The sequence below is a fragment of the Cricetulus griseus genome, assembly GCF_003668045.3.
Source record: "Cricetulus griseus strain 17A/GY chromosome 1 unlocalized genomic scaffold, alternate assembly CriGri-PICRH-1.0 chr1_1, whole genome shotgun sequence".
Classification (NCBI taxonomy): Eukaryota; Metazoa; Chordata; class Mammalia; order Rodentia; family Cricetidae; genus Cricetulus; species Cricetulus griseus.
In genome coordinates, this window is record NW_023276807.1 from 202,912,495 (window position 1) to 202,936,926 (window position 24,432).

The following is a 24,432-nucleotide window of genomic DNA, read 5'->3' on the forward strand; positions in this document are numbered from 1 at the left end:
TCCTCCCCCGACTCCCCCGCGTGCCGCCGCCGCCGCCCGGGTTCCTCTCCCCCCGCTCGGGCGCTCCCTGCCAAGCCCATGATGTAATGGTGTATGTTAATCAGTAGCATGTGGGGAGCTCCGGGCGGCTCAGTCCTCCGCGAGCCGACACTGGAGGCAGCAGCGGCGGTGGCGATAGCGCCCCGAACCCTCAGCGCCGCACTCTCCGCGCGCCGCCAGCCCCGACGGCATGGCCCGCAGCCCGCGCTCCGAGCGCCCCCAACCCCGCTGATTGCCGCCACGGCTCCGGACCCGCGCGCAGGGCCCCAAGCCGCAGGGATGAGCCGCGTGGAGGTGAGCGTCCCTTTTGCTGCCCTCGGCGAGGCACTCAGCGGTCCCTTTGACCCTTACTCGGGGATTTCGCGCTCCCACCCAGAACTTGTAGGCGGAAGATGTTGGAAGCGAGCGGTCCCCAGAGGGCCGGGCAGTTAGTCTTTCCTTTTTGCTGCGCCACCAGAGAGCTAGGATGGGACGGTAGAGCCCCCAAACCTAACTTTCTTCTTTGAGGTCCTGGTGTGTGTGTGTGTGTGGGGGGGGTGCGCGAGGGAGGAATCTGTATTCCCCTTGGGGACCGCCCTACGGCTTGGGAAAGCCATACTGCTGGCTCCCACGGTCTCTGAGCAAGGCTTGCTCCCACAATTGCATTGCCTTGGGCCTGGGACCCACGGGCGAGGACACGGCCCGCAGTCTGCGGCGGGAACGGGGTGGGGGCAGGATGCCTAAATCACAGGCGCACGCGCGCGTACACACACACACACACACACACACACACACACACACACACACACACACACACACACACACACACACAAACACAAACACACACCTGATTGAAGCGGTCTAAGCAGACGGGGTGGGGGTGGGGGGGACCTCCCCGGTGGGCTGGAGTGGCGCTGGGGAGTGAGGGCTCCGACTGAGCCTTGCGGAGCTTTGGGTAGGGAGAGTTTATTTTTGTCTCGAGCTGTCGCAGCGACTGCTCACGGCCTAAATCCAGAGGGGAGCCTGGCGGTGGAGATGCTGGCTGTTGCTGTAGATGGAGCTGCAGCCGTAAGGCTGCTTCTCCGGGAGGAGGAGGGAGGGAGGGGAGGAATTGGAGGAGGGAGGAGGAGAGGGAGGAGGAGGAGGAGGAGGAAGAGAAGGAGGAGGAGGAGAGAAGGAGGAGGCTGGAACCCTGGCTGCCTCTGTCACCGCCTCTGCTTTGCATTAGCCCCCACCCCACCCCCGCGCCCCTTCGCAGCCGCATTGCAAGTTTTCAGCGCGGGGAGGATCTGTTGCTGGTGCTGGCGTTCGCAGACACAGCCCCGGAGGCCACCCCGGGTGGGGCGTGCAGGGAGCACTAGCGGGTCACAGCCGCAGCAACAGGAAGCCGCGGGGTCTCCTCCCGCACCTGGGAAGGAAGCTGTGCAATAGCTCAGCTTGCGCATCCGAGTGTGGAGGGGCCGGCTGGAATTTGGGGGACTTGTCTCCGTGGGACACCCCCAACCTTGGCTTCCACACGCCCCCCACCGCTACCGGGCTCCCCATGATGCCTGGATCTCCCTAGACGCTCTCCTCCTGGGGGCCGAGGTCTCACTGCAGCTCTTTCTGTCCTTTCACTAGTGATTACCGCTTGGGAATGCGGGTGTGAAGGGTCCGAGCTGCCGCCCAGCGGGGAGGAGACCCCGGGACGCCGGAAATCACCATCCTGAAGCTACGAGAAAAGAGGAAAGAGCATTCTTCATTCAGTTTTGTGCCTTGTGAAGGATTTATATTTTTTAATCGCTATTTTTTACAAAAGAAACATCTCCGTGCTACTGTCTGTCACCGTCTCTGGGGAATCAACCAGATCCACCGGAACATAACTGAACCGAGAGAGAGAGGGAGTGAGAGAGAGAGAGAGAGGCAGGAACCGAGTCAGTACCTGCAGCGCCCAGCACCGGAGACCTTGGAACCAGAACGCGTCTCGGGAGGCCGCGGGGCTGCGGCTCCGCCAAACTTTGGGGCGGGCAGGGGTGCCGAGGGGCTTCGTAGACGGAGGGCGGCCCCCTAACCATGATGTTTCGCGACCAGGTTGGGGTGCTGGCGGGCTGGTTTAAGGGCTGGAACGAGTGCGAGCAGACTGTTGCGCTGCTGTCGTTGCTCAAACGCGTGAGCCAGACCCAGGCCCGCTTCCTCCAGCTCTGCCTGGAGCACTCTCTGGCCGACTGCGCCGAGCTGCACGTCCTGGAAGGAGAGGCCAACAGCCCGGGTAAGTGCGCGGCCGCGGCTCCCGCAGCTCCCCGGGAATCCAGACTCCCCGCCTTCGGTCCGGGCCCCGCCCCCCCCCTGCCTCCACTCCTCGGGGACCTCATCCCCACTGGCCCCCGGGGCTCTGGGCGTCTGCCTCGACCCCAGTCCTTCTTCACCTCCTCTGTCCGCTTTGGGGCTTTGCCCATTGTGGACTCCTTAGCCCATTCCGTGTGGTAGCTACGGTAGCATGAATGATTGATTTTTCTCTCCTGCGCTTTCCTTGGAAATAAGTAAGTCAGGTCACGTAGAGTCTGGATTTTCTGCCACCCCCCTCCCGCTCCTTTCGGGTAACGTGGCTCGCTGGCTTTCAGCAATACACCAGGAAGCTCGGGACTGCCCCTCCAGTCGCCAAGCTCACACAGGCTGTAAGAATACCCAAAAATGCAATTTTATTATTCTTTCTCCTCCAACCCCCACTGATAGCACTGTTTTAGAGGTTTGTCTTCCGAATAATACGTAGGTGACGCTATAGGCTGTCAAAATGACATTTGCAGCATGGCTGTGATGTGGCTATACTTACTGGTCATGATGTTATCCGCATTGATAACGGATCTTGTGGGGAGAAAAGGCATGACTTGGGCTCCACAGTGTGTGGCTTTTGTGAGGAAACTTTAAGGAACAGAACAGAATTGTTTCTTAGTAACCTTTTAGTATTTACAGACACAGCAACTACTACAGAAAGTAAATATAGTCGGAACGTCCAGCGGTTTGCCATCTGCCATTATGGGTGGTGACAGACTCAAATTATATCTGGAGTAAGGGGAGGCTGGAGATGGGTGGGGGGAGAGAGGCGTGGGAGAGCGTGGCAATTGTGATTGGGGCGGGCAGGGGAATTCTTTGGTTCTTTCTGCTGCAGGAGGGTGAACAGAGCCCCCAGTGTTTATGCAGAGTAAAGAAAGCAGGGTCCTCTTCCAGCTGTTCCATGTTAGCTGTGAGTCTGCAAGACACTCGGGCTGGGTTGCCATTTGTTGACAAGGTCCAGTCCGGGGCAGCAGGGATTGTAGATTGTAGAGTGTGAGCCTTTAGGACAGGCAGAGAAGGGCCTGTGGCTTCCTCATTCCTCCAGCCTGATACAGCGCTTACGATGCTGAAAACACTAGAATGGGATGTTTCCTTATATAGAATCACAGGGTGGAAGTGGAGATAGAAATCCTGCAGGCCTTTTCGCCACTGCATCCAAATGATCCTGAACTGACAAGTATGAAGGGTCAATGACGAAGGACTCCACTCAGCCCCAGCCTGGCAGCCCAGGCCAGCTACTCAGAAGGGCACAGAGGCTGGGCCCCCTTGCTGAACCTTGAATGCTACATTTATAAATAGCTGAAGGCCAGCTTCGTTCCTCTGGGTGTAGACGCATGACTAGGGTAACTGACATCTGCCTACCCCACTTTGGTCCTTAATGTCAAAGCAGAGCTTTCACCTGCTTGAGCTTGCTTCCTTGGATTTGACCAACAGGATTATGTAAACTTTTCCTTTTGTAGAATGCACAAAATCTAAGTCCAGTCATTTATGTCCAATGCTAATACTTTGTCTTTATGTAATTCAAATGTTGGTGCAACATTTTTCCCCTTTGGGCAATGGTGAGGATTTTTCTTCAATATATTAGCTATCAAGCCAGTAAGTAAATTAAATGTATGATACTAAAAATAATTTGTTATAATTTAACAAACAAAACTATTGAAAATTTGTAATTTTCTCTCTTAAACTTAAAAAAATACTTATGTAAAACACCAACCAATTTGTGTGGCTAAATGATGTAGAAATACAAAATATGAAACCATTACATATGATAGGAGCCATCTTCCCCAAATATTTTTCCCTCATGGAACCCTTTTGCACTTGTTCTGTGTGGCCGAGTTGTTGTGGGAGCTGATGGTTTACGATCCAAGGGTGGAGAGCACAAAGAGTGTATCCAGATGTGTCCTGGTAAACCTGTTGCACTTCTCTGCTTATCTGGAATTTAGCCAAGGACCAGGAAATGGACAAAAGAACCTGCTTAGCAACCAGAGAAGAAGGTATAAAATACTTAGAAAACTTGACTTTCTCGGAACACACTACTTTCTTAGATACAATCTTTTTTCTTTTTATGCAGAACCCCATGTAGTCCAGTTTGGCCTCAAACTTGCAGTGCAGGCACCTTAAACTTCTGATCTCCCTGAAGGCTAAGGTCAGAGGTGTGTGCTATCACACTGGTTTATGTGGTGCTGGGGGAGTTGAACTCAGGGCCTTGTGTGTGAGGCAAGCACTCTATGTAACTGAGTTACATCCCAGATGCATACAACCCTTAAAACATCGTAAACAATAGTCCACATCGTTGCATATTTAGAAGAGGGTGAGAAGCTTCTATTACCAGCAGTGAAGAGTGACTCCAAATAACATGACATCTAGGAAAGACAGAAAAACTATAACTCTAGACTCGAGAATTGGATCAAAAGCCCTGATGTCTGGGAACTACTAAGGTAGACACTCCTAACTGACTCTATGGTCATCTCTATGTAGTAATATAAATGAATGATTGCTGTCTCCTGGTGAAAGCAGCAAAGTACCAAAAGGTACCTTTAAAAAACATTCTTTAAGAAGACAAGAAAATGTCCAGCATACATGGGGAATATTTACACCCAAGGTAATTAACCTCAAAATCGTTCTGGTGTGCTTCAGCAATTCAGAGAGCTAGGCTGTGCAGAATGACTCATTCATTGAGTGGATGAAATTTCTCATACCCTAGTCATCCTGTGTTGTTTATTTTGTAATCAACAATTAAAATATACACACACATCTCTTTTCGTGCTTGGAGATTTAAAAACCGGGTAGATGAGGATCAAATTTGTATCTGGGGTTTTATTTTATTCTCATAAGGAAAAATCACTACTATTAACTGATTTTAAATAGGATGCACATTGAACATGGTTCATTGGAGATCGGTGGGATATGAATTGACACTAATTTTTCATTTCCTTATTCTTAGTGGCTGGGCAGTAGTGGCACATACCTTTACTCTTAGCACTTGGGAAGCAGAGGCAGACAGTTCTCTGTAAGTTCGAGGGTCTACAGAGCAAGTTCCATGACAGCCAAGGCTACGTAAAGAAACCCTGTATTGAAAAAACCAGGGAAAAAAATAATCTAGTGATTCACTGATTTATTCTTTGCCTCAGGTCTGTAAACATCAGAGATCCAAAGAAGTAGTTGATTCAGTTTTTACTACGGCTTTGATGTGGAATGTCCCCAAAGTCTATGTGTTAAAACCTTGATTTCTAGTTTAGAATACTGCAAGGTGGTGGAATCTCTAAGAGGGGTCTAGTGGGAACCTCCAGATCATAGAGGGTGTCTCTTGGGAGAGACTAGTGGGTTCGTCACCTTCCTATTTTCTTTGACTCTCCCCTGAAGTGAATGTTTTTGCTTTGCCATGATGTATACCATGTGCCATTCAACAAGACCAACTGTTTATGGACTGAAGCCTCCAACACTATGAGCCAAAACCTTTTTCTCTTTATAAGTTGATCAGGGCAGGCATTTGTTATAGTCACAGAAGCTTAGTAACACAGTTCCCCTGCATTTGTGCAACTGTTTGCCTCTGTACTCCAGACTTAGTCAAGGATGGCGGTCACGTCCTCTCTAAGTAACAGCTTGTTTCCAGAACCCTCATGACCTTAAATAGCAGCTCAGTGTGAGCCAGTCCAGGTTCACATTATGACTTTGCTGGTCTCCGTTTATAGTAACAGTTTCCGGGACTAGCAGGTGCTTCGATGCCAACATAATGGCAAAAGAGAAAGTCTACAACTTCACTCAAAGTTTTGCAAAGAATAATTGATTGTGTGGCATTGCTCATGACTCTCTGTCACTTGTACTTGAATTACATTTTGTTAGTGGAAAGTGTATGGTAAATCAAGATCTACAAGCTAATCCACAGAGACTTTTAACTCACAAGTAGCACTTATTTTGTGGGGAATTAGGTGTTTATAGTAAGTTAATGCCAAAAGAGAGACTGTTGCTTACCTATAATGAAGTACTGAACTGTCTGAAGTGGGAATTGCTTGAGACAGGAATGTCTAGAAGTTGGAGGGCACCAGTGGGGTGCATCAGCTATCATTAGTTGGTGAAGGTGCTGCCAGTTCTGTGGGTTTTATGGCTTTGGGGTCCTGTAGGGCTGGTTTGCTGTTATTTATCCCCAATTGACTTTTTAGATCACAAATGGAGTAAAAAAAGAATAGCAGAGGAGGTTTTCTTGATGCTATGATAAAATATCATTTGTAGTTTTTTTTTTTTTTCATTCATTTATTCACTCAACAAACACTTTCTGATTGCCTGCTACTTCTCTGGCCCCAGCAGGAACACAGAGATAACCCACTGTATTCCAGTGACTGGTACATGATGGATATTTTCAGTTGTTGAGTGAATAACTAATTCACTGGAGGTGCTGAAACATAGGTGTGGTCACAAAACATATGGAAGGGGGCACACCGAGGGGCAGTGTGAACATAGCAGCAAGTTGTTCAGGCAAAGGTAGAGAAGACGTCATTGAGCTGATTAAGTGTTGGGTTGAATCTTGAGTGGTGACCATGGAGTGGTTCTGTATGAAGAAGACTACAATGAGGAGGCAAAGTGGCCCTTCCAAAGCACAAAGGATATTATCTGAACACCTGTTCTGGTAAGGCAGGGGACGGTGAGTGTGGAGTAGCTGAGCTCTAAGATGTAGAAGTTAAAAACAGAAGTGTGTGTGTGCATGGTGTGGCCAGCCAAGGGATTTGGAGTTCATTCTGAAGAAGAGACAAAAAACCCTGGTGGACTCACATGCAGGGGCATGCTGGGAAGAGAGAGGGAGGGGCTTCACTGATGGGAGTGATGTGTGCGGTACAGTATTGTATGCTGTGTTTGGTGTGTCCGCGTGTTATGTGGGTTGTGTGGTGTGTGCAATGTGCATGCATGGCAAGTGGGTGTGAGTAGTGTGATATGTAGATTTGTATGCGGTATTAACTGTGTGGTGTGTGGGGTATATGGATGTGTGACATTTGTGGATATTATATATGTGGTGGATCACAGTGCAGCTGGTGTATTGATAGTATGGCATACATGTGATGAATATGACTGGTCTGTGGTGTGTGTATAGTAGGCCTATGATGTGTGTGACATGTGTATGGATATGTGTGTGTATGTATGGTGTGGAGTGTAAATAGTGTGACAGACATCTGAGTTTGTATGTGTGGTATGGGTAGTGTAATGTGTGTGGCGGACGTATGTTGTATGTGTGTGTAATGTGATGTGTGGGTTGTATGAATGGCATGTAGGAAAGTGGGTATGTTGTATATACAGATATATATTCTGCATACACTATGGGTGTGAGTATTGGGTGTGTGAGTATGCTTAGCATGGGTAGTATGGTATGTGAGGTGCATATAGGATGATGTATGGCATGTGAGTGTCAGAATTGTGCTACGTGGGTGCGTACATACAGTATGGGTAGCATGACATGTGGGCATGTGTGTGGTGAGTGCTGTCTTCCACTTGTGGGGAAAAGCTGGCCTGGAGTACACGCCCGTCGCCCAGTATACAGAAGTGAGGAAGAGAGGTTCTGACAGTTTCCAATGGCACCATTGTCTCAGGGTAGTGTGAGTACTATCAGTATCACTGTAAAGGGAAGAAAGGAGGACTGAGCTAGACAGAAAAGGGAGGTATTGTCCCCAAGCTCTGTCATTTATCCCCACAGGCAGGCAGAAGTTATAGAGGGTTCTTGGAGTGCAAATTTGAGATCCATCAGACAAGACTACTAAGTTAATTTCTGAGCTTCAGTTTTCTTATGATGATGGTGATAGACTTCATTGTTCATTGTCTCAAAGTTTCCAGTTAATGATCCAACAAGGCTCTGTTTTATCCTTCAGGTTTGAACTTGCCTCTTATTAGATGGAACTGGCATAGCACTATTTTTCCCCAATGGAGATCTTTGCACTAAAAATTATCAAGAAGAGGTTGGGGCCTACTGGAAAGATGTGACTAGCATTTACCAGCTTGGTTTTAGCTTGGTTATTCTGAAATTGCAGCCCCAACTTAATTTTCCCAAGTAAATGATCAATGTGTTTTTTCCTTCAGTTGGCGAATGTGAAAAGAATTCATTAGGTTAAGTGAATATACAGACAGGGCTTCTATATGATATATGGCTCAGGCAGGGCATTACCACTTATCTTTGGGTTGGTCTGGAATAGCTCAGCAAGTTACAACTTCAAATTGTAACCAGTGCTGTGGGTCATACCCTGTGCTGTGAATGACTTGAATTTGGTTATTTACTCTGGGTGATCACTGGCTTCAGCAACTAGGATATTTTATAATCCAGCTCATCAAAGCAAATACAGGATAGACTTCGCAGCAGTCAAGTTGGCTTGTTTCTGTCTGTGTAAACAAGCAAGGGCAAACCGAAGGCTAGGCCATTGAGAAGTAACTGAAATCTCCCGAATCCTGCTGAGGTCTAATTCTGAAGAAAAGGGCAGTAAGGAGAAGAGAAGTGGAAGGTGGTCAATCATCCTCTAAGTGCCCATGTCCTCTTATTTGCTAGGCAAAGTGGGGAGCAGAACATTGTGTTTTTCTTAATATGATCACTACTTGAATGTTTAGCTTGGCCCTGGCCTTTCATCTCTCCTAATCACTTCTCCTGAGGGCTGGCAGAACTCATTCTACAGTCACAGATTAAGATGCCGAATCAGGCGTCTCCTCTGAGCTATTTTTTGCTTCTCTGGAAGCTGCCTGAGGCAGGATTCTTCCAAAGAAAGCAGAACTTTCAAAACTAAAGTGAGTGTTCTCTCTTAATATGCCAGTCAAGATTCAGGCTCTGTCCTGAAGCCTGGAACCCCAGAGCCAGTGTGGAACACCCAGGAACTGGCTTCCTCTTCTGTAGGATACTGGGACTCCTTAGGTCTCAGAAGCCAGTCCTTGGATTTTGTTCCCACCCCAAAAATCAACATGTAATACAGTTTTACCATCTTAGTTTACTGGATAAAGCCAAAATGATTCCATGCCTTCTTCTATATACTAGGTATTACCATTTGGATGGTACCAAGAGATGAAAGCACAATAAGAAACTTTGGGGCCAGGTTCTTAGGACACACAAACTCCCCAATTCCGCAAGAGGTGGGTACTTTGCCAAGAAGTAGAGCCCTGGTAGTAATTCATCTCAAGGAGCTTCCACTCATGTTGTAGAGGGAAAACAAACACAGACGTAATAGTTGTACTGTAAACAGTTGCTCTGTGTTATGATTCTAGCAATAGAACCAAACTGGGCTTGACTGAAGGGGCAAGAGCTGGGTGGTTTGGGTAGAGCAAGAAGCTGAATGGATATATAGCATTTGGAAGATGTGCTTTAATGTTCATAAGACATCAGCTTCTTTAGTATGCCTGGTGCCAGTTTCATTAGGGAAATCACACATACACAGGGAGACTCCATGTATGTGCCATATTAGGGGCAGGCACCATGTCCATTAATAGATGAGCATGTGAGCGAGGGAAGCATGAGACATATGGGGTCGATTCCAGGCAGTCATAGTTTCGAAGATATTTACATGAAGGAAAACAAAACATCTGATCCTCTAATTTTTTTTTTAATCTCACTGAAGGTCCATGAAAGTCTGAGATATTAATGGTCCCCTTGGTTCCTCACAGTGTGACACTTTTGCAGGGAACTTTGTTTAGGACCTCATGTTAAGCAACAGCTTCTCAAACATTTAATTAAGAGGAAGTGGCTTAGGCTCATCTTTCTCCAAGTTTCGTATACAAACTAACTCATTCTAGGAGCTTGGTACAGAAACTTTGGTTAAGGACATCCATGGTGAGGCCAGATTGTTTGTTCTGAGCTGCCCCTGGCATTGTTGGCACTGGAGGTCTGTGGATCTGACTCCGAGCAGACAGATGCAGTATTACAGAGGTGAGGAATGTAGAGGTGGTTTGATTCAGTGACATTCAAGCTTCAGGTGTATCTCAAAGATTTTCATTTGCACATGTAAAATTACTTGGAAGTTTATGGGACATGGATGCCCCAACTGTAATGGACATTTGAATATCTTGGCCACAAACTGTGGTTTTTCCCAGGCTCCTAGAGGGGACATTGGTTGACAGTCATGAGCAACTGATCTGGAATTGGGATTAGACTCTCCCAAACCCAGTTTTTATTCTACCTTGTCTAATTCCACCCAGTGTCATTCAGCCACTAATGTCTTCATCCCAGTGTGTGTTCTAAGCTGGTCATCTTTCTTTTGACAACTTGAACTTGCTGTGTGTGAGAAAGGCAATTTACCAAGCCCTACCCTATAGTTTTATGATAGCTTCACCAACAGAATGAAGAGAATCTTTTCCTCTGGTGACAGCCATCTTTGAAAAGTAAGGGTGGAAGGGACAGGACAGGATGCTTCTGGGGACTCTCTATGGTTAGTCCTAACTAGAAATCCATACCCAGTTAGTTTCCTAGGCAGGCCTTGGAAAATACCCATGGGTTGTTTTGTTTCAAGAGTACATAGTATACCAGTGATGTTCATGTGTCTCCTACAATGGAATCACTGGCCTACAATCCTTTTCACATGTTATTTAGACACACAGGCACCCAGCCAGGTATGCTTTCATCTTTGCAGTGTGATCACTCATTACACTACCCAACTTTTTAAAATATGGCTTTCAGTCATCATTCATTTTCTGATTCTTGGACTTGTCTCTCACAGCCTGAAGTGAGCCAGCATTTGAGGGTGGCAGAGCTGGACCCTGTCAGGGCATTGCCCTGAGCCTTCTGGATTGACTCGGCAGAAATTTTCAAGCATTCTGATGGTCCTTTACAGGAACCTCATTTTCATGATCCTGATGAGATGAATCAGGAATGGTTTCTGGGTCAATCTAAGCAGTTATGATTTTAAAAACATTTACATATAGGAAAACAGAACACATAGTCCATTAATATCATCACGATCATAGACAATGATGCTCCTGAAAAGATACTATTTATTTATTTATTTATATTATTGCTGATGCTGGGGCCTGCAGGGGTGATCTGGATAGAACAAGAATGTGAATTCCAGAGGCTGGAAGGAGGATCTCTTCCCACTTCCTTGGCTTTCTTTCACACAGCAGTCACTGGGATTTCTGAAATGGCACAACCTGATCTGTTAGTAGAATCTGTTGTATGTGCACAGCATAAACACATAGGTAGCGTTACCAGACACTGCGTACATTTCTGTCTGTGCACGGGCACCGATGTGTGACATCAGCAGTCAAGAGCATGACTACAATGATGATGCTGAAGTACTCTTGCATTTTTGAAGAGGCGACAGGATAGAGGCAGCACCAACACCTGTGGTTAAGATAGCTTCTGTTTGAAAATGGAAAAGGAAGGAGAAGTTAGACTTGGTGTTGCATACCTGTAATCCCAGTACCCCGAGGCTGAAGCAGAAGGATTGGGTATTTAAGGCTAGCATGGGTTGGCTGGTCATATCCTGTCTCCAATAGAACAGGAGGAGGAGGAAGAAGAGGGGCAGGTTCTGTGTATTATCGGGATTGTTGAGGTGCACGTTTTCTTGTGTAGTATTCCAGAAGGGCATTAAAACCATGATTTGTGCAGCTGGGGAGATAGCTCAGTACATAAAGAACTTTTTGTATAAGCATGAGGACCTGGGTTTGATCCCCAGCACCTACATAAAAGTGGGACACATGCCTGGAATCACAGACTAGAAAGAGGAGCTAGGTGGGTACTGGGGATCCTTGTCTAGCTAGTGTAGTCAAAGGGCAAGCTCCAGGTTTAGTGAAAGAATGTGTCTCAAAAAAACCAAAACGGGTAAATGATAAAAGGTAGAGAGTGATAGAGAAAGATACCCAATGATTACCTTTGGCCTCTGCATGTGCACTTATGTGTGCAACACATATAAACACACACACACACACACACACACACACACACACACACACACACACACACACACCACTGTGATTTGCAAGCACTGGGTGAAGAAATGGGATCAATCTAGGTTTTCTAAGAAATGGGAAGGCTGTACCATGCCGGGTTAATGCCATTTCTCTTTTGACAGGGTGGTGAGAGAGAGGGAAGGAGAGAGCATTCACTGAGAGGCTCTAGTGTTTCAGGCGGTCACAGGAATTCTGGTGGGCGTCTCTCATTTAAGTTTTAACATAGCTTTGACAAAGCCCCCATTTCCTGATGAGTCAAATGAAGAGTTGGGATGTGTGAGTCTAGTGTGTGGCCTTAGAATGGCTTCAGTGATTGACAGGCCTGGCTCTGGTGGCTGTCAGCCGGAAGGGAGGTCTCTACTGCAGTGCCTCAGGGTACACATGTTAAGCATCATTCTTTTGCCAGTGGATTCTGACTTAGCCCAGGGCTCCAGGAAAGCAGAGCCCAAGGCAAGGGCTGGCCATGCAGATGTTTTATTTTAGGCACTGATGCCAGACAACAGGAAAGGAGCTGGGAAGAGAGAAACAAAGGACAGAGAACCTGAGTGGTCTGTGATGGAGTTGCTCATTGCCGAGGGCAGTGGGGCTTTCATTTCCCAGACAGGCTCTGAGGAAGCATGTGGAATATGCTTTAGAATTGCCCAAGGGACAGGGAGTGGGGCTGGTATGCGGCCCCCATGCTCCCTGGGTCTAGAGCCGTCCCAGGATGTTAAGGCTCTGAACTACCAGGTTTGCACACACACATAACTGCTCAAGCATGTCTGCACTGTGTCTCACACCAGGGTGTGAAAGAAAGTCTACAGCAGAGTTTAAACTGTTTTAAAGTGCACTACTGAGGCGGTGTGTATGTTAGAAGGACGACCAACTTTGAGGCACACCTGAGGACTCGGTGGCAGAAGTGTGATCCCAAATAGTTAAATACAATAAAGGCAACCGTGCATTAGCATTCCTTAAACCTTGAGGGAGGCATTATTCACTAGTAGCAGCCCTGAAGGAATTTCTAGCCTTTAGTAGACTTGGAACCATGCATGAGTAGTGGCACAGTGTGTTTGCCTCCCACTAAACTCTTTAATACAGCTGCTATATTCAGAACAGTTATGCCCTGTTGGCCAGACCATCCCTGGAGACTTCACTGCAGTTCTGCATGCATGAATCCAGGATGTGGCCAGGGGACAGAGAGTGTGGTAGGGAAACCTACTTGGAAAACCAAGTAAACTGAGGAGGAGGTGAGCAGGGAACTATTTGTGGTTGGTCACTTGGGAACTAGTTTTAGGATTTGAACTTCCTATCTGCATAGCAGCCAGCTCCAAATAGTGAACAGCTATCCCAATCTGAGCTGCCCAGATGCTGGATACACCAAAGAGGAGACGGGGTTTCAACCAAGGAAGATGAGACTCGGGCTGGGCAGAGAAGCAGACTTCTAACCAAGATGGGCTCTTAGTTACGTACCTGCTCTGTGTCAGCACCTTCCTGAGTTATTCACCTTGTACCTCAATCATTCTCATGAGATGGGGTGGGTTCTGCCATTACTCCACTTAGAGACAGGCAACCCAACTTCAGAGGTTCCCCTCATCTCTCTGCTGCAGGAATCAGGGTTTATTTATTAAGAAAAGAAGCTGTGATCTTTTGGGTGACTTCTAAAGTCCTTTCTGAGTTTTAAATTCTATGACTTCTGTGAGTCATCAGGAAAGAAATAGAGGGACAAAACTATTGAGGGGAAGAGGAGGACAAAGAGGAGGGGCAGGAGCAAAGAGAATATGAGCACCGTTAGATGACTTTCAGTTTATTTCTGCTTTACTTCTGGGCAGTTTGGGTCACAGATGTGTGGCTTGTTGTCTGTGGTTTATACCTATAGAGCAATTTTGTCCTCTTTAGAAGTAGGCAGCAAGGGAAGTTAAGTCAGCTTGATGAGTAGGGCTGCCACATTTAAGGAAGGATGTCATGAGACCAATGGAATATTATTGTTGCTTTTGCTGTGTGTGTTTGTTGGAGCTCATTGGTTTTCAGTGTTTGCAGCATGTCAGTTTGGTTTCAGGATGAGCAATGCTCAACCCAAACTAGTGTCTTTCTCTTTCCTTTTCTCCTTCCCATCACCCTCACTTTCCATTCTCATTTCCATTTTCCTTAGCACTTTGTGTGCGCTGAGCACTGAGTGGATACAAACTCTATCCAATTATCGAAAGGATGAATGGCACAAGGAGCAGAACCAGTGGTGGGAAATTAAAGCAATCTATTACAGTAAATAATGCACTCAGTTCCCAGACAGGACTCTCGTACACAGGAAGTGCTTAACTGCTGTCTAACATTTCCATCTTATAGGCATGGGAACTTAGGGTTCAAGGGGTTGGAGATCACCAGGATGCTTCTGGTCCCATGTTAAAGGTGCTGTCCCATGCTGAAGATCTTTCTGATTCTCATGGAAATGAAAATGCTGGCATTAAAAAGAAAAATACTGGGACTGGGGATATAGCTCAGTTGATGTAAGTGAGGCTCTGGGTTCAATCCTCAGCATAAATAAATAAGAAAAATTCTTCAGAATTTGTAATATTAGCCTTTAATCATTTACTGTAATATTTTAGATATTTAATCTTGGGTGGCTTCTTTTGGAATTGCCCATTCTAATGTCCCTCTCTGTATTCCATTTGTATCCCCTGTAGCTTGGCCTCTTTTTAAAATAGTCTTATTCCTCTTCCTCTTCCTCTTTTCTTAATGTAAAGGGCATTAACTATCTCCTTTCTTTCTTTCTTTCTTTCTTTCTTTCTTTCTTTCTTTCTCTTTCTTTCTTTTTTTTTTTTTTTTTTTTTTTTTTTTTGGTTTTTCGAGACAGGGTTTCTCTGTGGCTTTAGAGGCCGTCCTGGAGCTAGCTCTTGTAGACCCAGGCTGGTCTCGAACTCACATAAATCCGCCTGCCTCTGCCTCCTGAGTGCTGGGATTAAAGGTGTGTGCCACCAATGCCCTGCTTAACTATCTCCTTTCTTTAAGGGAAAGGAATGTCTCTGCTACCTCTGCTTGGGTGGCAAGATTTTGGGAGGGAAACAGGCTTTGCAAGTTTGAGGAAAGACTAAGGAATGTGTTAATAGCTCAGGAGTCCTTGACTTTGACAAAGTAGGAATGGCTGGATTAGATTAAGATCTCTAAAGGGCCTAAGACGGGTCAAAGCAGTAGTTTGAAGGCTATAAATCAGAACGGACTCTCCTCTTGCCCGTAATTGTTGTGATATTTCTAAATATTAATTTATAAGACATGTTACAAAACCAGCTGGTCAAGACCTTTCCTGCTCCAGCCTTTTGTTGAAGATCTGGGAAGACAGATCAAGGTCAGTTACGGGCACCTGTTGGTAAGAAAGGGGCTGCTGTCTTTTCCAGTTGCTTCCTAGCCACTTGTGACCTAGATTTTGATGTCTGACAGTGTCCTCATGCTTGACTCCTACCACACTGATTGATTTTCTGTATTGGGGATGAGAGAGGGTCTGTCTACTTACATTTCAAAGATGACCTTCATTACACTGGTCTTAAGATGCTTTCAGGGACACCCTTTATTTCTCTGTTCATAATGGATTGAAGATTTTTTCTTTTATCTTTGTGTGTGTGTGTATGTGTGTGTGTGTGTGTGTGTATGAGTTTTGTGGCGTATATATGTGCTCTCTCATCCACACAGGTGTCCACCTCCATCTCTCCCTTTTTTTTTTTTTTTTTTTGTTATTGTTGTTGTTTTGAGACAAGGCCTCTCACTGAACCTAGAGCTCACACAAGGATTGAACTAGGCTGGCTAGCCAATGAGCTGCCAGGGAGTCATCCGTCTCTGCCCCCAGCATGAAGATTACAGACTCAGTTTTTAATGTAGGTGCTGCAAATCTGAACTCAGGCCTTCGGGATTTCAAAGCAAGCTCTTCACCCACTGAGCCATCCATCTCGCCAGCTCCTGCAGGTTTCGTTTTTATTGGATGACAACTAGCAGTCATATTTTGAATTTGCAGAGTGGTGTGTAGGAAGGCTTGGCTGGATTTTAGCATGTTTTATCCACAGTTCCAGTAATGTCCTCTGGGTTTATGCAGAGTCTGACTCAGCCATTCTGAAGTTAGCCTAGATCCCAGCAGGAACTGGGTGTCATTCATGACTGCCTGCTGCCTGTGGGAAAGGATTTCATTCATTTATTGCTTAAGCACATCCTGACTAGGTTTTTATATGTGTGGGGATGTGGTCAACCAGGGACTCCTTCTCTACCCTGGCTCCATCTCAGTATGCCTCACCTCCTGGGGCCGGCCAGCACCTCATATTACCTCTGTGCATTACTCAAGGAGAAGATTGAGTCTGTCCACTATGACTTGACTTCCTGGGTCTTAGTTTACCCTCCATCCCCTAATACCATATCTGGCATGCAGAGGATCTCAGTACATTGTTTGTTTTGCGACAGGGTCTCACTACATATCTTTGGCTGGCCTGGAATTCACTATGTAGACCAGGCTGGCCTTGAACTCGTAGAGATCTGCTTGCCTTTAGCTCCTAAGTGCTGGGATTAAAGGCGTGTGCCACCACAACTAGCCTCAGTATGTTTTTGTTGAAAGAAGGGAAAAATGATGCGAAGAAATGTCATGCCTAGCTCCAATTCTGAAGAGACCAGCCATCTAGATTTTGAGGGAAGTAGAGAGTCTTAAAGTTTGGAAAATTAATTACAAGATGAGACTGTTATCAATAAGTTTGTAATAAAGACTAGATGAAAATAGATTTTTGGGATCTTGGCTTATACACAAATTACCTTCTAAATTTTATTTACACTTTTGAGCCTTAGCCCCTCATGCATGAGAGGGAGCTTCTACTGTGGAAGACACAGGCCTACTAGTAAGACTAAACGTGCGTCGAGTTCTTTGTAAATGGTATCAACGTTATTATTATTATTTTTAAAGGAGGCTGACAGCAATACAGATGTTCAAAAGGACCAAGGAAGATACTGTATTTGGTTCTTCCTCCTCTCAGTTGGCAAGAACAGAAATCAAAGTGTGGTTCTCTGGATAAGCAGTAATCACCTTGGGCCTGGTCTGTCGCTTAGCTGGGGTTGTGAACTGTGGGTTAGGACTCCCACAATCTAGCCTCCCTGTAACCAGTCAAAGTTAACTCTGTGTCAACTCTTATGATTTTCATTAATCACATAATTGCATACTCTCTTCCTGTACAGAAGACTGAGATCCTTGCTAAAGAGTTATTTTCAAAGGAGATGGGGCTGGAGAGATGGCTCAGTGGTTAAGAGAACTTGGTGCTCTTACAGAGGACCTGGGTTTGATCCCTAGATCCCAGCTATCCCTGACTTCAGTTCCAGGAGATCCAACGGGCACACATGTGCACACACGCAGGCACAGCATTCATACACACAAAAACGACTTTCAAAAAATCAAAACAGGAATTGCTTGGAGAAAAGTTACAGAAAATCATGTATGATAAGTGCTCCTGCCTGTAAAAACCCTAGTATGGGTATACATGGAGCCATTTAAAAGATGCATTCTGTACATTAGTTAATGGGCAGCCTTCTTTAATTTTTTTCACTTTATTATTACTTTATTTGTTTTATTTACTTTATTTATTAAAGTACTTAAATAATTAACTTTAATTATTTAAAAGGATTGCTTGTGAAATGACAACACTTTGCAGAAGTTATTATTTAACTTGCAACTATTCAGGGAAGACCTGTAAGTATTTTTGCATACTTCAGCTAAATGAGAAAAGGACTGTGCCTCGCTCGTTCCTCTTGAACGTTATTTCTACCTGCACCTTCCTTCGAAGGCTGCGAGAGTGTAAAGTTCCTTGCCAGTATTCTTTCTTGTTCTTTAAACAAACCCTCTCTATCTTCACATTCTTTTGGGGAGCAGAATGGGCTATGTTAGCACATTTCCCAGATTATTGTGGCGTTCGCCAATGATCTGAACTCAGTTAAAATACTAAACTCAGAATGCTAAGGTCAAACTCATGTGGGTCGGATATTAAGCTGCTGGTGGCTGAGGTGAGAGTCAGTAGAATGTGTATGCACTTAATTCCATACTTTCACCAGGAAGGGTTGAATGAGACTATCTGCTACTTTGGCATTTTCAAATCTCTTTTGTGTTTTCCCACCACCCTGAATTTAATATTTTGCTGTTTCATAGAGCTCTGTTAGTTAGAGTGGAGTGCGGTATTCCTTAGCAGTTCAGTCCTTGGATAGAGCAGAGTTGTTTGCACCTGTCTGTCCCCTGGCCTTCCCATACCATCTCTGTACATCATGGCTGCACACTGGGTATGCTGGCTAAGGTACACTGGGGTTGGGGGCTGCCAGAGTGAAGGAAGCCACTAAGATGTGACAAATAAGAGCAACCTCACGTTCTAGATTGGACCCTGGATGGGAAAAGCGTGACCATAAAGAACAGAATTGGAACACTTCAATGTGAACCGTATACTAGGTCCTTATGTCAGTTAACGACTTCCTTTGTCATGTTAGGAAATGCCATTATTAGCAGATGCAGAGTGAGGTCTTTATTTATTAAAGGACATGGTGTCTTCTACTCTATCTCTACTGTAAAGTAATGAAGATTAAGTAAGGGTTGATAATTTCCCTGAAAGGTAAAGTCAATTACACTATAGACTTAACTTTTTGTTTGTTTGTTTTTCAAGACAGGGTTTCTCTGTATTGCTTCAGAGCCTGTCCTGAAACTCGCTCTGTATACCAGGCTGGCCTTGAACTCATAGAGATCCACCTGCCTCTGCCTCGTGAGTGCTGGGATTAAAGACATATGCCTTCCTGAGAAGGCAGGGCTTGTATGCCTTGCTGTTCTGTGTGGAAGCCATAGAAATAGCAAGACCCTGATTAACCTTGTAGTGCAGATACCCCATGAATATCAGGGTACAGTTCTACCCCAAAACAAAACATATTACTCATGGTCTATCTGTGATGCGAAGTTAACTGGAGTGCCTGTATTTTCCCTTACTGAATCTGGCAATTCCATCTCATAGTAGCAATGTCCGGAATCCCAAGAGTAGGTGCCACAGAGGTACCTGTCTGCAAATGAAGGACATACCTGATCAGGTATGAACACAGGGCCAGCCTTTGTGCGTAGCTGAGCATGGTCTCTTTGTCTTCCCTTTGATGGATCATGTTCCTGAGCTTTCTCCATTTCTCTGTCACTGGAGGAACGTTTTAAACAAAGTCACCCACACCCTGACACTCCTTGGCAATTTTAAGATCTTCTCCCAACACTGTGGAGTAAAATGGATACTGGAATCTATTTTGACAGCTGTTGAAAAGCGAGGCTGTTTTTACAGGAGGTTAAGGAGGTTATTTGTAACACTCACTATTCAAGAAACCTTTTGAAAAGGTGTGCCCCTGCTCTGGCAAGTATTTTGTAGAATTTAAATGGTTTTGGCTTTCACAGTTATATTACACATTACGTCAAATGCAAAGGCTCCTAGGATATCACAGCTAGTGAAGTTTTTGAATGATTTCCACCCCCATATAGCAATAGTATTATGATGTTTTCAACAACCGGTGCCTTCTAGAATGCAAGTGTTCAGTCTTTAAAAATAGCCAGCCCGTTATCAGCTGTCCCACCGATAACCTCCCCTTTAAAAGTGACCTTTGAGCAATTTCATTAGGAATGAATATTTATAGCATTTTGTTGTCGAGCTGCTAAAAGAGGGTTGGTTCTAGACATGTAACAGGTGGCTCCAGTTGGCCTGCTTTCGCTACAGTTTGATTCAGATGAAATGCTGCCCTCCTTTACCATCGGACTGCGATTATGTGTTAGACTGACATGCTTTCTGGCAACTGGTTTCCTGTGTTGAGTTCTGGGTCCACGATGCAACATCATTAGTGTGTGGTGGTGGGAAAGAAAACTTTTCTGACCAAGCATGGCAGCTGAGGGGAAAACACCAGGATCTTCAGGCCACGCCAGAGGGGCCGTCTCTCTTCCGAGCTGTAGGTTTAGGACTACTGTTCTGATAAACCCTTAGGACGGACATTTTCTTTGACCTCAGGCCTGAGGCCTTGAATTGGGCACTGTCAAGTTAACTGTCTCTAGAGTACGTTATACATAGGAGGCACTCAGAGAAGAACTTGTTTGATAGAATGAACTGGATAACCTTGTTAGGGCTATTATTTAACTTAGGGTATAATTTAGTGACTTGAAAGAAAAGATCTTTCCTTTACTACTTTGTGCCCAATTGCTTGGCCACACAATTACCACGTTTTTCTGATTAAAATAAGCATTCTTCTCTAAGTTTACAGGAGATAAGATTATTGCATAAAGAACTTGAAGTGTGAAAGAGATCAAGTGGGTTTTGGCATGTGAGCTATTTCTTTTTTTTTTTTTCCAGATTTTAAAAAAAATGAGATTATAATTACATATCTCTCTCACCTTTTCTCCCTCTAAATACTCAAATATACCCCTCCTCCCTCATTCTCCTTCAAATTCAGGGCCTCTTTCTTCCGTTAACTGTTTTTTAAGCTTTTGTTTTGTGTGTGTATGTGCATTGGTGTTTTTGTATGTATCTCTCTGTGAGGGTGTCAGATCCCCCGAATCTGGAGTTACAGACAGTTGTGAGCTGCCATGTGGTTGCTGGGAACTGAATCCTGATCTTCTGGAAGAGCAGTCAGTGCTCTTAACCACTGATCCACCTCTCCAGCCCTCTTTCATTTGTAGCTATTGCATGTATATATGTACACCTGAGCTATTCCTGAGAAGACACTGTTACTAACACTGTCTCCTACACACACACACACACACACACACACACACAGAGAGAGAGAGAGAGAGAGAGAGAGAGAGAGAGAGAGAGAAGCTATCAACATGTGCAGATCAGATCCCAGAAAAGGATCTAGAAAGGCTGTTTTGTTTGTTTTGTTTTTAAAGACCATGTTCTTATAGGAAGAACTGTATTCTGTTGCAGAAAACTGACAAAAGAGAGAAAACCACAAAAATAACCTTCCTTCCTTCCTTCCTTCCTTCCTTCCTTTCTTTCTTTCTTTTTTTTTTTTTTCCGAGACAGGATTTCTCTGTGTAGCTTTGGAGCCTATCCTGGCACTAGCTCTGGAGACCAGGCTGGCCTCGAACTCACAGAGATCCACCTGCCTCTGCCTCCCAAGTGCTGGGATTAAAGGTGTGCGCCACCAACGCCCAGCCATATATTTCATTTTTTAAAACATATTCTTTTTTTCTTTCCTACCATAAACACATGCATTTTTTATACAAGCCTACAATATTCTAATCATGTGAAGGTATTGCACAGAATATATGTGTATCGTTTAGTGAAAACTATATCTAAACTACCCTTTATATTCACCATAGCTCTAGTACTTTAATGACTGTTGTAAATTCTTTTATAACAATATTTTACATGATCATGTAACATTCTTTTAAAAAAAACCCTGATGTCCAAGGCTAAGGGTTTGATTTAGTAAAGGTGGCACAGTCATACTACAAAATGTTACATGATCATTTAAAATGTGTTATGACTGTGCCACCTTTACTAAATCAAACCCTTAGCCTTGGACATCCAGGTTTTTTGTTTGTTTTTTGTTTTTTTTTTTTTTAAATGCTATCGTAAAAATCCTCTAAAGCACAGTTCTTACTTAGGAATACAGATGCTTGTAGGTGTCATTTCTGGGCCAAGTGTCCTAACAACTTGGGATGTGGGTTTGCTAGCCAGGACACCCTCCTGGGAACACCTAGGTGGCTCAACCCTTGAGCACTGTCCTGTAGTGGAAAGCCTTGCTGGGACTAGGGTCCTCCCTACATTTCTGGATGGCGTTTTCCATGCTTTATGGTACAGTTAAAGTTTGTGGTCATTCTCCTGTTTCTTTTTCCATTATAGCATTTGTTAACTTATTAGTTCTCTGTCATAGGTATCTTTTATTTCATCAAGGATATGTATGTATGTAAGGTGTCTGGAAATTTAAAAGTTGTGTGCTCTCTGTTGGCAGGAAATGTATTTTTAGGAGCAAGTGGTACTTCAACTAAAAGTTTGTTTTCAGCTGGGCATAAGTGACACACAAGTGTAACCCGTGTACATGGAAAGCTGAGGCAGGGGGATCACCATGAGTTTGAGGCCAGCCTAGAGTACCTAGAAAGAATCAGAAAGCCAAAGCAAGCCAAATTAACCAAAATAGAATAAACAAAACCAACATCAACCAGCCAAACCAAACCAAAGTTTAAGTTTTTCCCATATCCTATGGTTGGTTTTCTGATTATAGGAAGAAGTAACAGTTGAATTTTAGATTAAACCTCTCCCAAGAGTTTTTAATTGCTGAATTTACAATGTTAATGTGTTAAGAATTATAAAATCTCTGGATTTACATATGTGTTTGAAGACTGTATAAAAGAATTCAAATGAGTGTGTTTTGTTTGTGTTTGTTGTTTTGCTTCCAAGACAGGGTTTCTCTGTGTAACAACTCTGACTGTGATGGAACTCACTTTGTAGACCAGGCTGGGCTCAAACTCACAGCAATCTACCTGCCTCTGCCTCCCAAGTGCTGGGATTAAAGACGTGTGCCATCACATCAGGCGTTCAAATGAGTGTTTTTATCTGAGTTATGATTTTATAGTTTGGTCCATTTAATAGCAATTGAAGAGACGTTAGTGATAAGACAAGGGTTAAAATGGATCAATGACTCCATATGTGTGATATACATGAGCAGCATACTTAAAAATATTTTCTGCATCTAATTTATGTTATCAGTGCATGTATCAAGACTTCACTAGTATGCAGAATTACTTAATAAGTCAAACGATGTCAATATCAGTCAGTGATTCTCTATGGGAAGGATAAAGATGGCTGGTGTTCATTCCTTTCCCCACCATTTTATGTTTGTTTATTCACTTATCCCTCTTGTCTTGTGCACATTTAGAGCTCTAGTTTTTGTAAGAAAGAACAAATGTTATGCTAGAAGTGATCCCCCTAGATATAGGACATAGCTGCTTCCATAATTGGAAAGCAAAGCCCATGGCTTTGATCTGTTCTGCATGATTTGTGAATCATGATATCAACTTGATGTTTCATCTGTTCCCTCTGACTGACTGTCTTTGATGCTTGTTTGGTTCACTTCTTTGAGTCCCTCCAGTTTCTGCCTTTATATCTCCTACAGCCACCACTATGGTCTCTCTAAACCCCCTTTTGGAATTTGGTGTGATTTGTACCGATGTCTGCGTGTTACTTATCCTGAGTTACTGAATTCGCAGTGTTCCTTGCCAGGTGACCTATGGAATCACTCACATATCTGTTATCAGAGCATCCATCTAGAATGAAAGGCCTACGCTGAGAGGGTGATGGGGCCTGTGCACTCTTCTTCCCGCAGCCTTAGACGTAGCGTGTGGAATGAATGAATGTACTGAATGTGTGCCTGTTTGTGGTGCAGCTGACAGCCCGTGAGAAAAAAGGTGGAGTAAAGGAACAGGAAATCCTGAAATACGTCTGTCTCCGAGGTGCTGGACTGTCACAGGCAAGGAGGCATGAGTAGTTTAGCTTTCCTCTCTTTTCTGTCTCTTCGTGTCACTGTGTTTTCTCTTCTTCTCTCCCTCCAAGCTGCTCATGCACCTGGTCAGTTGTGCCAAGTCCTTATGTTATTTTCATGACTGTCCCGTGAGTGACATAAAAACTCAAATGTGGGCAACTTGTGAGCCATGTGTTTCCAGCCCAGCAGGTGGCAAAGGCAGCCTTGGACTCTGAAAAACAGGCAGATGTCAACAGTGTGCAGGGGTGTTTCTGGGGCAGGTTTCCTCAGCTGCTTTGATAACCACAGGTCCCTGAGTCTCAATCTTTTGAGAGCCACATCACAGAGGACTGAACAGTTAGACTTTATCTCAGTCCTCGTGCTTCTCAGTTGCTGCAGTCTCTTCATTCAGTGCCCCTCACAGGTGGCACCCAAAGAGGATGCATGGGGAGCTGTCTGAGCATCACAATGACTAGTTTTCAGCACATAGCAATGGAGATTCCCAATACTCTGCAATGTGTGAGACTGTCATGCAAAAGAGAAATTCTGCCAGAAAGCCAGTGGTGCTGATTCAGTAGCTTGTAGTAAGGCTGTTCCTAGTGTCTAGGGGGACTGCACAGATTTGTGGTGGTGTTTTTTGTTTGTTTGTTTGTTTTTACAATGTTAAGGGACAAGTTATTGACATTTAGCGGCTGGGGCCAAGGATGTGAGATGCCCTGTGAAACTCAAGGCTCTTGCTCCCCGAATACTGTTCCAATT

The 24,432-nt window shown here is 44.8% G+C and overlaps 1 protein-coding gene across 3 annotated transcripts in view; it reads left to right on the forward strand.

Moving 5' to 3' along the window:
* The first annotated feature begins 16 nt into the window (after positions 1 to 16).
* Samd4a (sterile alpha motif domain containing 4A) overlaps positions 17 to 24,432 on the forward strand; it is a 215,980-nt gene continuing 191,564 nt past the window's right edge. The window contains exons 1-2 of one of the 3 annotated variants that reach the window (XM_027386537.2): positions 17 to 333; positions 1,639 to 2,266. In XM_027386537.2, coding sequence (XP_027242338.1) covers positions 2,071 to 2,266 — 196 coding nt within the window. In that variant the 5' untranslated portion in view covers positions 17 to 333; positions 1,639 to 2,070. Of the gene's footprint in view, positions 334 to 1,266; positions 2,267 to 24,432 lie in introns of those variants that run through there. The other 2 variants (XM_027386538.2, XM_035452096.1) reach the window with 2 other exon arrangements.